General features: G+C 41.2%; 1 protein-coding gene across 1 annotated transcript; it reads right to left on the bottom strand.

Moving 5' to 3' along the window:
- Positions 1-1163: 1163 nt before the first annotated feature.
- On the bottom strand, positions 1164-6727 carry LOC119265457 (thrombin-like enzyme ancrod). The gene is made up of 5 exons (XM_037546312.1): positions 6675-6727; positions 4272-4446; positions 3212-3426; positions 1841-1965; positions 1164-1616 (listed from the first exon to the last, which is right to left on the bottom strand). The coding sequence occupies exons 1-5, from the start codon at positions 6724-6726 to the stop codon at positions 1419-1421; spliced, it is 765 nt and encodes a 254-aa protein (XP_037402209.1). The 5' UTR covers position 6727; the 3' UTR covers positions 1164-1418.
- Between the last annotated feature and the right edge of the window lie 5159 nt (positions 6728-11886).

Here is an 11886-nt window from a genome sequence, read left to right as displayed (position 1 = left end):
CCATTCCATCAGTGTATATATAATATACATACATATCGCTGTTGTCGGAACAAAACCTCATATCTCCAAAATAGTAACTTTACAGGAGAAGCAAAAAACCTACTCTAATTTTAATGTAAGTCAGTGGAACCAGACGTTTTCCTAAGTCATTTAGGGTCATTTCTATTAGTCCATTCGTCATGAAATTTACATGCAATATAAAGAATAACAGGTCTTTTCAAATTATGTCAAAAACAGACAAACAACAAAAACGGAGATACGAGGTTTTCTTCTGAATGCAGCGATAAAAATTTCCTAGTTCTTTAGTCTCTGTTTTTAGTCTTGAGGTCTCCACTGCGATGGTCAACACTATGACACAATGTCAAACTTTGCATTTTCATTTTTGATTATGTCATTTATGTTCATACTTGGACAAGTCCAGTTACACTTTACCTTGTGTTAAAATTCCACGATGAACAGACCAGTGGAAATGTTGAAAAAATGACATTAAAAGTCCAAAAAAAACGACAAACTTTCACTATAAGTTAAGATTTTTTCCCTTCTGCTGTAAAGTTGCCGTTTTGGAGATACCAGGTTTTGTTCTGACATAATAAAAATAATGAACGGAATTTTAAACTGAGTACGTTTCTGTTCTTTCTATTAAAGAACCAACATCGCCATCTAGGTGCTAAAGTGTGTAACACCCCCAGAGGAGATGGACAAACTGCTCAGGGAATATAATGAAGCCCTAATGTTGAACCCATCTGCGTTCCTGGACGACGTTTTCCTTTCGACTGAGAATCTCCACTCAGGATGTCCAGGAAACTGACCCATACAGTCTAGTCGACTCCACATGCCTATAATCATGTTACAGAGGTGTTACTTGTTGATCACATTCATTTCAGGCTTAAGACACTTATGATGCACTTGATTTGACTGCTGAACATTTTATTGTTTTTTTTGGGGGGGTTTTTTTGCATGACAAAAATGGAGAAATCTGCAAAGCAAGCAAGAAAACTGCAATTCTGACCACATTTCTATGGTTGACTTTCCATGCAAAACATACATATCGGCTGTTGTCAGAAGAAAACCTTGTATCTCTTTACAGGAGAAGGAAAAAACCTACTTTACTTGTAATGGAAGTCAATGGAACCAGACGTCTTTCCAGGTCATTTTGGGCTGTTTATTTTGGTCGATTCTTCATGAAATTTGCACACAATATAAAGGTCGACAGGTATTTCCAGATTAAATAAAAAATTGAAAAACGACAAAAGTGGAGATACAAGGTTTTGTTCAGACAGCAGCGACATGAGACGTTTCTGGGAAGAAATGGATATAACATGTTCTGAAAGAGAGAGAAATGTAGGGAAAGCAAACAAACATGTTTAATCAAATAAAGGATGTAAAGCAAACAAATAAGCAATTAAACGTTCTAGGCTCTATAGGAGACGAAACCTTTTGGGTTTCAAAGTGCCATCTAACCAGTTCTTTGTTTCTTGATGACAGATGCTATAAAAAATGAGTTGGTTAGGTTGAGCATCAATGAGAACTCCAAACAGCGTGTCTGTCTGTTTCACCTTCCTGGTAATTTTTCTTTTCTTTAGTTTCTTCGCCAGAAAACCGGAACCATAATCATTCTGTTGGGATAGAAATAAAGAAAGAAGAATTGAGAACATGCTACTGCTTAAAAACAGACAAGAAGGTTCAGTGACTGACTATACAGGAGATTTAATGGAAGTAATCATGAAATGCTGGCCCACTTCTGGCCCACATCTGGCCCAGTTCCTGCCAGCCAAGTGTGCCGCAACCGGTCCAATGCTGGCAGCTCGTTTTGGCTCTATAAAGAGTAGATCACATTTACCTGGCCACTGATGTCCTCACTTTTTTTCCCACAGAAGACTCTTTTGTACTTCGCAGAGTCAGTTTCGGGCAAGTCTGCGCAGTTACTGACTTGAACATCCAAGCACATCAGGTTTGTGTTCACATCTAAAATAAAGAGTTGTTATTATTAACTGTCCCATCATGTACCGGTCAAAGGATTGGATACAGCTAGGCTAAAAAATTCTGCTTTCATTAAAACAAGAAAATGACCGGGAATTAGAAAGAGTGAAAAAGTTAAACAGCTAAACGAACCGAATTTTTCACAGAATGAACCGTTTTAAATGTGGCTAAATGGTTAATAACATTTCATGAACTTAAAGATAAATGTAACGGCAGCTGGTTTACAGTTATTGGTCCTTATCTGATCATAAAATGGGCAGATGTTTCTTCTTTGAATTCCATCTTTGGCGACCAGCGTCATGTCTAGTGGGAGTGTGTGTGAACTTTAAATAGTGGTTTTTAAAATATGCACGATTTGCGGTGAACATAATCAAAACTATTGTCAGTATCGTCTGTAACACCAATAATAGTTCACACAAACGTAATCACTCTTACCGTGTTACACATGTGTAATTACATACGAGAAAATATGCTGCGATAGCACTTGTGGAAAAATGTGTATTTACATAAGCTACTTTGTAACCGTGAACACACCAGCAGTCTAATAACTACACAATTATCAGAGACACTTAAAATAAAGGTCCCCCTTTTTGATTTCTATTGAAAGCACCTCAGTGACCTGGTTCATAACTGGCACTCACTTAAGTTTAGCAACCTGATGATTCTCCACAAGGGGGAGCTATTCGTCCTCAAGTTTTTATGTGCTTCTTTGGAATGGGTGTATTTGTGTAAATAACGGTTATGGAAACAATTACAGTGTGAATCGTTCTTTTCATCAGCTAGTTTATAGATGACCCCAGGTAAGAAACGCAGCAGGGAGGACACCCAAAGTTTGCAAACCCAATCAGGCCACTGGACATTTACAACATTTGGCTGACGCTCTTATCCAGAGCGACTTACAATTTGATCATTTTACACAGGTAGGCCAAGGTGGTGTTAGGAGTCTTGCCCAAGGACTCTTATTGGTATAGTGTAGGGTGTTTGCCCAGGTGGGGATTGAACCCCAGTCTACAGTGTAGAAGTCAGAGGTGTTACCCACTACACTAACCAACCACAAAAGGTGAAGTGTGTAGCTAGAGGTGTGTGTGTGTTCAGTATGTGCCCTTCTTCCAGCAGAATCATGGTCTCCTCCAAGTTTCTTCTTCTGCCGCCGCTACAACATCATTACTTCAGTTATTGCTACAATATTTATCACCACTGCTGCTACAACTGTTAGGCAACTCCGGCTCACCTCCTTCAGTTTTGGTGAAACTATAGCCAGAAACCTGCAGCTCATCTCCCTCTTCTGGGGTCATGCAGTCTCCAGAAGGCAGCAGAGCAGGCTTGATGTTTAACACATACTTTGGAAGCTTCAGCAACAAAATGGGCTCATTTAAAGAGCTCACGACATCACTGCTCTTAATGACCAGTGGCTTCTTCTGATCACTCAGCTTTACTTTCAGCGTCCTGATGGAGGCAAAAAAAAGCATGTGAACCCACAAACATTGCTTCCCTGGTGAGGACACTAGCCTGACCTTCCACACACACACCGGTCAGGCATAACATTCTGGCCACCTCCCTGTTTCTGAAATCAGTGTCCACTTTATCAGCTCCACTTACTGTATAGCTGCACTCTGTAGTTCTACAGTTACAGACTGTAGTCCATCTGTTTCTCTGATACTATGTTATGAATGGACGCTGTGTCTGCTGTGTCTGATCCACTCAGACCAGCACAGCCCACACTAACACACCACCACCACGTCAGTGTTACTGCAGTGCTGAGAATGACCCACCACCCAAACAGTACCTGCCCTGTGAGGGTCCATGGGGGTCCTGACCACTGAAGAACAGGGTAACAGAGAAACAAGGAGGTGGTCAGAATGTTACGCCTGATCGTCTGATGTTGAGATGTTAACAGAGTCATCCAGAGAGGTTTGGTGTGAAATGGTTGATTGTAAATACTTTACAGTGGTGTTGATGGGAACCAGGGGTCACCATGACTACAATGCAGATACAGCCGTTTCATTTAGTATCCAAAACTTCTAGTACCTTCTGTTCTCTCTACTCAAATAAGTGCTCTGCGATGCTGCAGTATAGCAGAATATATTTCCCTTTAATTTTCTGAACACAGACATGCGAAATACAACTTTGTGTTGTATTTTAGGTGAAGCAGTACGGAGGTGAAGCTGCCACCCTTTAGGGACCCCGTAGGTCCTGCCTTGTTAGGCTTGATCAGTTAGCTGCAATAGCCTCAAAGCCTAGAAGAAGCAAACTGCAAAACTAGTAAAGGCAGTAATTTAGGACGTACTGACCCGTCGATCCCACCATAGCAGTCCTTCGCGGTGATCACCCACAGCTTGTGGATGAGAGTTCCGGCGCACTTTTTGGTCCCGGCGCTAGATTCATACACCACCTGGACGTGATGGCGTCTCTCAGAGAAATGACACTTATTCAGAGACACGTCACACTTCACCAAGCCTAAAAAGACTGAAGAGTTTTGTGAAGCACAGCAAAGAGTTGAATTAATTATTCAGTGTTTTAATCTAGTTAAACAACTTGTCAGCTAATTTACATATCGCTGCTGTCGGATCAAAACCTCGTATCTCCAAAACTGTAAGTTTACAGGAGAAGGTAAAAACTTACTCCACTTTTAATGTTAGTCAATGGAACCAGAGATTTTTCCAAGTAATTCTAGGCTGTTTCTTTTTTCGTTTTTCAGTTTGACATCATTTGAAAATGCTTGTTGCCCTTTACATAGTATGTAAATTACGGTCATTGGACCGAAAGAAACAGCCCAAAGTTACTTGGACAAAAATTGTGTTTCCATCTACTTGCATTGGAAGTAAAGTCACGGTTTCCCCTCGTTCCCATGTCTGGTTGGGTTTTTGTCTTTGGTTCTTGTGCTCCGCCCTTTCTCCACCTTTCTTTCACCATTAGTATCTTCACCTGTCTGTAGTCTGTCTCCTCCCTCTCCCAGGTGTTCCCCGTTTGTTGTAACCTTCATCCAGCCCTTTGTTTTAGCTAGTGTTGTCTGGTCTACTCGTCACTTGTCACTTGATCTGATGTAGTGGTTCTTCCTCTGCCTCGTGTTTGGTTTGCACTAATATCCAGCCTCCCTGCTCATTCCCTACACGACAGTACGTTTTTTCCTTCTTCCCTAAAGTTGCTGTTTTGGAGACACAAGGTTTTGTTCCAACAGCAGTGAAATATAACATATACTAAAAAATTAAACAAGCGTTTTAACACAAACCTATGTAGATATCTTTGCATAAATCCAATGTGGGAGTACTCCACGCTGTTAGAAATAAAGGTACTATGCAGGTACATGATTCGTTCATCAAGGTACAAACAATGTAAGTGCACCCTCAGAGGTTCTGCAGTGGTTCTAAGGTCTGATTGTGGAGCTTAAATCAGTTCCTCCAGGTGAAAAGTTGGTGTTTGTTCCTTTTCATAACCGAATGTTTTAAAACAGAGCAGTAGAGTAAAAGCCTGGAGGTGAGGCGGGGTGTGTGGAGTCAGTCCAGCTTAGAACAGATCATTTCAGTGGACTATGGTTCAGTTATTTTCCCTGACTGAAGGCACTGAGATGGAGCCTTGAGGGTCCCACCTCAAGGTAACAGTGTCGTACCTTTATAAAATGACCCTGTGAATTGAGAATATGAGCAGAACCACATATGAAAGACACTTCCTCCTAATCCACAACTACATCAGTGTTGCTGCAGTGCAGAGAATGATCCACCACTCGGATAACTTCTGCTGAGTGGTGGTCTTGTGGGGGTCCTGACTACTGATGAATGGAGTAAATGAGGTGCGAATCAATGCAGACTGTAAATGTAGAACTACAAAGTGCTCATATACAGTCAGTCGAACTGACAAAATGGACAAGGAGCGTAGAAACAAGGAGGTGCAACTAGTAAATATGAATAAAAAAAGGTGATTAAATGTCTTGAGTTTAATTATCTCACAACTGAATATATTCAATGTAAATAAATGTAGTTTAAGAAAACAAAAAACTATGAAAACATATTTTTTAAATCAGTGTGTTACAAAAATGACCCTATAAATTCTCATAAATAAAAAATAACTGACAAGGTAGGAGCGTCTAATAGAGTGGACAGTGAGTGGACGCAGTGTTTAAGAACTCCAGCAGCACTGCTGGGTCTGATCCACTCAGACCACCACACAAATTATGGGCAGACATAGTAACTAACAACTCATGCCACTGTCAAAAGTCTAACCTTTTAAAAGATTTCAAATGAAATGAAAGCTATCAAAACTATGGAAAATGAAATAAACACTGAGTGTAGACAAACCTACGGCTGTCCGGAGAGGATTTTTGGACTGTTATCTTGAGGTCATGACTTATTTTTCTTGTGACTGCAAGATCATCAAGATTGGACAACTTTTGTTATCTTGTGATTGCTAGACAAAGAAATGGTCTTGTTGAGAAAACAGTTGTTGCCTTGACGTCACAAGACAAATAGAAGCAAAAATGTGAATTTGAGCCTTAGTGAAAAAGCTAATCAGAGACTTTTGTCACTGTTAGTCATCAAAGCAAAAGAGGAACCAAACACTAAGAACTACTGAAATTCACGTAAAAATTTTACTCAGATTGTTACGCTGATAATATCATTTCTAATTAAATAAATGTTAAGCGCTTTCAGTGTTTGATCTACATTTGTTGATTGGAGAGCAGTGGAAGGTGTGGATCTTACCTGCCGCCCAAACTGAGAGAATCAGGAAAGCAGTCTTGTCCATGGTGAACATCTTCAGCTCCTGGTTTGGAGAAGATCCCAAACATATCTGACTTTTAAACCTGCTCAGCACCAACCATCACCCCACCTTCTCCAGTTCTCCACCAATCACACAACACAGCAGCTTATCAGCCAAACTCACCTCCACTACTGATGTGCTGAGGAACTGATCTGGAACCAGCTTGTGTTTACTCTGATGGGCTCATCCTGGACCTGCAGCACAGAGAAGATCTCTACTTCCGCTAATCTGGAAGAACTAAGTGAACTGATTCAATTCCACAAACACTTGTACCAGAAGTTCCCCAGATTCACATTAAGTCCAGCCTATAAATGCAATTTAGTCGAAGACTACACTCTTAAAAAAGACGGTTCGTTTAGGGCTCTTTAGTAAAGACAATGGTTGTATGTAGAACCATCAACATTCAAAGAACCATTTCATGCGTAACTGGTCCTTTGCATGGTGAAATGTGCTTAAGACTGATGGAGAATGTGTTGTGCGTGGTTCTATATAGAGTCTTTTTCAAAAAGGCTGTTTAGAACCACACATAACACGTTGTCCATCATCTAAAGACCCATTTCGCCGTGCACAGAACCATTTAAGCACACAAATGAAACGAATAGAATATAGAACCATTTGGCTTTAACAAAGACCCTTGAAGAACCATCTTTTTTTAGAGTGTAGGCTTAATGTATATATGACACTTGCCCAATAAGTGTGGTGGACTTCAGCAGAGGATGCTGAGAAACATCTGGAACCCACTTAAAGCCAACTAGTGAGCTAAGATTACACATACCTGAGCTCAAGAAAGGCAACTGAGAACAAGGAACGTTCACAGCTGAGAACATATTGGCACTGCCTTAAGAAAGCCAGCTGGCCTGTACAGTGTGGGGACGTTTATTCCTAGTCCTGTAAAACTGCTGCTCTTTCAGAGGTTTTCTTTTCATAGCAATGATATTTTCAGGGCCGCACGGTCTCAAACATGCAGGTTCACAAGATTTGGCACAAACTCAACTTGGTCAGCATGAACAACCTTGGGAATCTGCAGCATTTTTGCCCTGAAGTAGCCGTTTCACAGTACACACCTGGGATCATGTTGAGTTGCTGGTGTGCTGCGAATGATCCACCACCCAAACCATGTCAATAACTGTGGCGCTGTGGTCAGAAACTGACCACAGATAGGCTGATAAATTGAGCTACTGTCTGTAATGATTTACAAGGGACGTATTGTACTGTTCAGCACATTCACATTCAGACCATTTACTTAACAGTGGCCATAAAGAACCATACAGAGTTAACGGTGGTCATAAAGAACCATACAGAGTTAACGGTGGTCATAAAGAACCATACAGGGTTAACGGTGGTCATGAAGAACTGTACACATTAGACAGTGGCAACTGTTACAGACAACTGTACTGAAATTGTACAAGCGACGCTTGAAATATGTTTGGTATGTTATTAAGGCAGATAAAAATAAATTTGGGCTCAGGAACAGACTTTTTTCTTCCATATACTCTTTACAAGGATGGTTCTATTATTAACCATGAACACTCGAACAACTGCATGCTTAAATGGTTCTTTGCATGGTGAAAGGCTTCTGCATATTCATGGAGAATGTGTTGTATGTGGTTCTATATGGAACCTTTTTACAACCTCCTTTCCGAAAAAGTTGGGACGCTTTGCAAAATGTAAATAAAACCAGAATGATGTGCAGATCATTAGAACTCTATATTTAATTGAAAATAGTACAAAGACAATGTATCAAATGTTGGAACTTGAAAAATATATGCCCATTTGTCCATTTTCTAAGCCGCTTCTCCATCAGGGTCGCGGGGGGGTGCTGGAGCCTATCCCAGCAGTCTTCGGGCGGAAGGCAGGATACACCCTGGACAGGTCGCCAGTCCATCGCAGGGCAGACCCTGCGTCTGAAGTTGATGCCAACAATACATTTCAAAAAAGTTGGGCCAGGGGCAACAAAAGACCTGGTGGTTCATTGGCAACAGGTCAGTAATATGATTAGGCACGAAAGAGCATCCCAGATATTGCATGGCTGTGGTGTTTGAGCTCTGATTTAGCACTGCTTAAAAACCAGAGACAATTCTGTAGTGGAACTCAGGGCATGGGCTCAGACACACTTTCAAAATGTTTTGTTTGTCACTTCATCCAAAAATGCATGTTAAATCTCTACCATACAAAGAGCAAGCCATGCATACACAGGATCCAGAAACCCTGTTGCCTTCACTAGGCCTAAGCTCATTTAACATGGACTGAGGCAAAGTAGAAAAGTGTCCTGTGGTCGAATTAATCAAAATTTTAATTATTTTTGGAAATCATGTACAACGCTTTCGCTGGGATAAAGAGGGCACCATTAATGCTGAACAACATATACAGGCTTTGGGGCAATATATGCTGCCATCTAGATGACGTCTTTTTCAGGGAAGGCCTTGATTGTTGCAGCAAGACGACAAGCCAAATTCTGCACGTATTACAACAGCACGACATTGTAGTAAAATAGTCCGGGTGCTAAACTGATCTGCCTGAAATCCAGACCTGTCACCCACTGAGAACATTTGGAGGGTTATGAAATGTACAATACGACAAAGGAGATCCCAAAGTGTTGAGCAGCTGAAATTTTGTATCAAACAAGAATCGTTAGACATTTCACTTTCTAAACTACAGCCGTGTGTCCTCAATTACGGAGTGCTGTTAACATTTATAGAGTGCTGTTAAAAGAAGAGGTGATGAAACACAGCGGGAAACAGGCCCCTGTCCCAACTTTTTTGGAATGTGTTGTTGGCATCAAATTCAAAATGGGCGGATATTTAAAAAAAAAAAACATGGAATTCTCATTTGCCAGGGTTATGTCATACATTACTTACATTAAGTAGATGTTATGTGACAAGAAGTAGGTTTAATTTGTTACTTCCATTAAACATGACCTAACCTTACTCAACCTTACCCAAAACCTAACTGTTTCCCCGACCCTAATCCTAACCCTCAACCTGACCCTAATCCTAACCCTAATCCTAGGCCTAACCTTATTCTCAAACCCAAAACCCAATCCTAACCCTCACCCTGGCCTTTCTCCTAACCATGACCATAATCTCAAACCTAAAACCTAATCCTAACCCTCACCCTGGCCTTTCTCCTAACCGTGACCATAATCTCAAACCCAAAACCCACTCCTAACCCTCACCCTGGCCTTTCTCCTAATCATGACCATAATCTCAAACCCAAAACCCAATCCTAACCCTCACCCTGGCCTTTCTCCTAACTATGACCATAATCCCAAACCCAAAACCTAATCCTAACCCTCACCCTGGCCTTTCTCCTAACTATGACCATAATCCCAAACCCAAAACCCAATCCTAACCCTCACCCTGGCCTTTCTCCTAATCATGACCATAATCTCAAACCCAAAACCCAATCCTAACCCTCACCCTGGCCTTTCTCCTAACCATAACCATAATCTCAAACCCAAAACCCAATCCTAACCCTCACCCTGGCCTTTCTCCTAATCATGACCATAAACTCAAACCCAAAACCCAATCCTAACCCTCACCCTGGCCTTTCTCCTAATCATGACCATAATCTCAAACCCAAAACCCAATCCTAACCCTCACCCTGGCCTTTCTCCTAATCATGACCATAATCTCAAACCCAAAACCCAATCCTAACCCTCACCCTGGCCTTTCTCCTAACCATAACCATAATCTCAAACCCAAAACCCAATCCTAACCCTCACCCTGGCCTTTTTCCTAATCATGACCATAATCCCAAACCCAAAACCCAATCCTAACCCTCACCCTGGCCTTTCTCCTAATCATGACCATAATCCCAAACCCAAAATCCAATCCTAACCCTCACCCTGGCCTTTCTCCTAATCATGACCATAATCCCAAACCCAAAACCCAATCCTAACCCTCACTCTGGCCTTTCTCCTAATCATGACCATAATCCCAAACCCAAAACCCAATCCTAACCCTCACCCTGGCCTTTCTCCTAATCATGACCATAATCCCAAACCCAAAACCCAATCCTAACCCTCACCCTGGCCTTTCTCCTAACTATGACCATAATCCCAAACCCAAAACCCAATCCCAACCCTCACCCTGGCCTTTCTCCTAACCGTGACCATAATCTCAAACCCAAAACCCAATCCTAACCCTCACCCTGGCCTTTCTCCTAACCGTGACCATAATCTCAAACCCAAAACCCAATCCTAACCCTCACTCTGACCCTTATCATAACACTAACCTTAGCCTAAACCGAATCCAGTTAAACTCCAGTTACAGCAGTATGCTTTGCCCTGGAGTAATGGTCCATTACTCAAATAATATCGGGATAAAAGCAGAGTGTAGCCTAATCATTGCTGCGTTTCTAATTAAGCGGCCAGTGAGTAGAAGCACAAGGTCATAAATGTGGTTCAGCATAACTGCTTTGCACAGTGTACAGTGGAACAGCGTATTTAAATTCTGACCATTTACTTCAGTCAACAGAGGCCGTAAGGAGGAGTGAGATAATGGCACCAGTTCTCTTTATGAAAATAACCTGGCAGCTCTGCACCACGTTAGTGCACCAAGTCCTACAATAAACCCCTTAATAAAGAAGGTGTTACGACTCCCATCTCATATCTGGGAGTCATTTTTTGTGGAACTGCTCAGGCTGCCTGCTTCTTTAGTCTATCTACTTCTAGTATTTCTGCCTCCATTTTTATTTTTACACTATTTATACCCACAAACCTTAATCTGTATGTGCCTTATGACACTTTAGTGCTCATTTCAGGACCACTTATATTTATATTATTTTTTTATTATTCTATTTTTCTAGAATTAAGTTTCATTTTTATTGTTTAGTGTTTTTCAGCGTCTATTTTAATTCACACTTTTCCTGTTTACCGTCTATTTAATGTTATTGCTACACCATGGGGTCTGAGAGTGACGCAATTTCAGTTTGTATAAACAACATTTGACTGATGTCTCAATTTATCCAGTTTCAAGATTTGCCATGTGAGTGTAGTGTGGGTCCCACCACTATAGGGGCAGCACTAACATAGGTGATAATAAAAGCCTTTTTGAGATCAAACAGTGGAGCACTCTTCCACTCTTCCACAAGTCCTGTGTTAGGGGGAATATAAATTGATGTACTAAAGGAGATGTCCTTTATTGTTCTTTA

The sequence above is a fragment of the Pygocentrus nattereri genome, chromosome 16 (assembly GCF_015220715.1).
Source record: "Pygocentrus nattereri isolate fPygNat1 chromosome 16, fPygNat1.pri, whole genome shotgun sequence".
In the NCBI taxonomy this organism is placed as follows: domain Eukaryota; kingdom Metazoa; phylum Chordata; class Actinopteri; order Characiformes; family Serrasalmidae; genus Pygocentrus; species Pygocentrus nattereri.
Note: the sequence above shows the minus strand (reverse complement) of the source record. Positions and strands in the feature narration are given on the sequence as shown.

Coding starts and splice junctions, on each gene's coding strand:
- LOC119265457 (XM_037546312.1), bottom strand. CDS start 6,726: ATGTTCACCATGGACAAGACTGCTTTCCTGATTCTCTCAGTTTGGGCG. Junction 4,447..6,674: donor TCTCTCAGTTTGGGCGGCAG/GTAAGATCCACA, acceptor AAAACTCTTCAG/TCTTTTTAGGCTTGGTGAAG. Junction 3,427..4,271: donor TGCTATGGTGGGATCGACGG/GTCAGTACGTCC, acceptor TGCCTCCATCAG/GACGCTGAAAGTAAAGCTGA.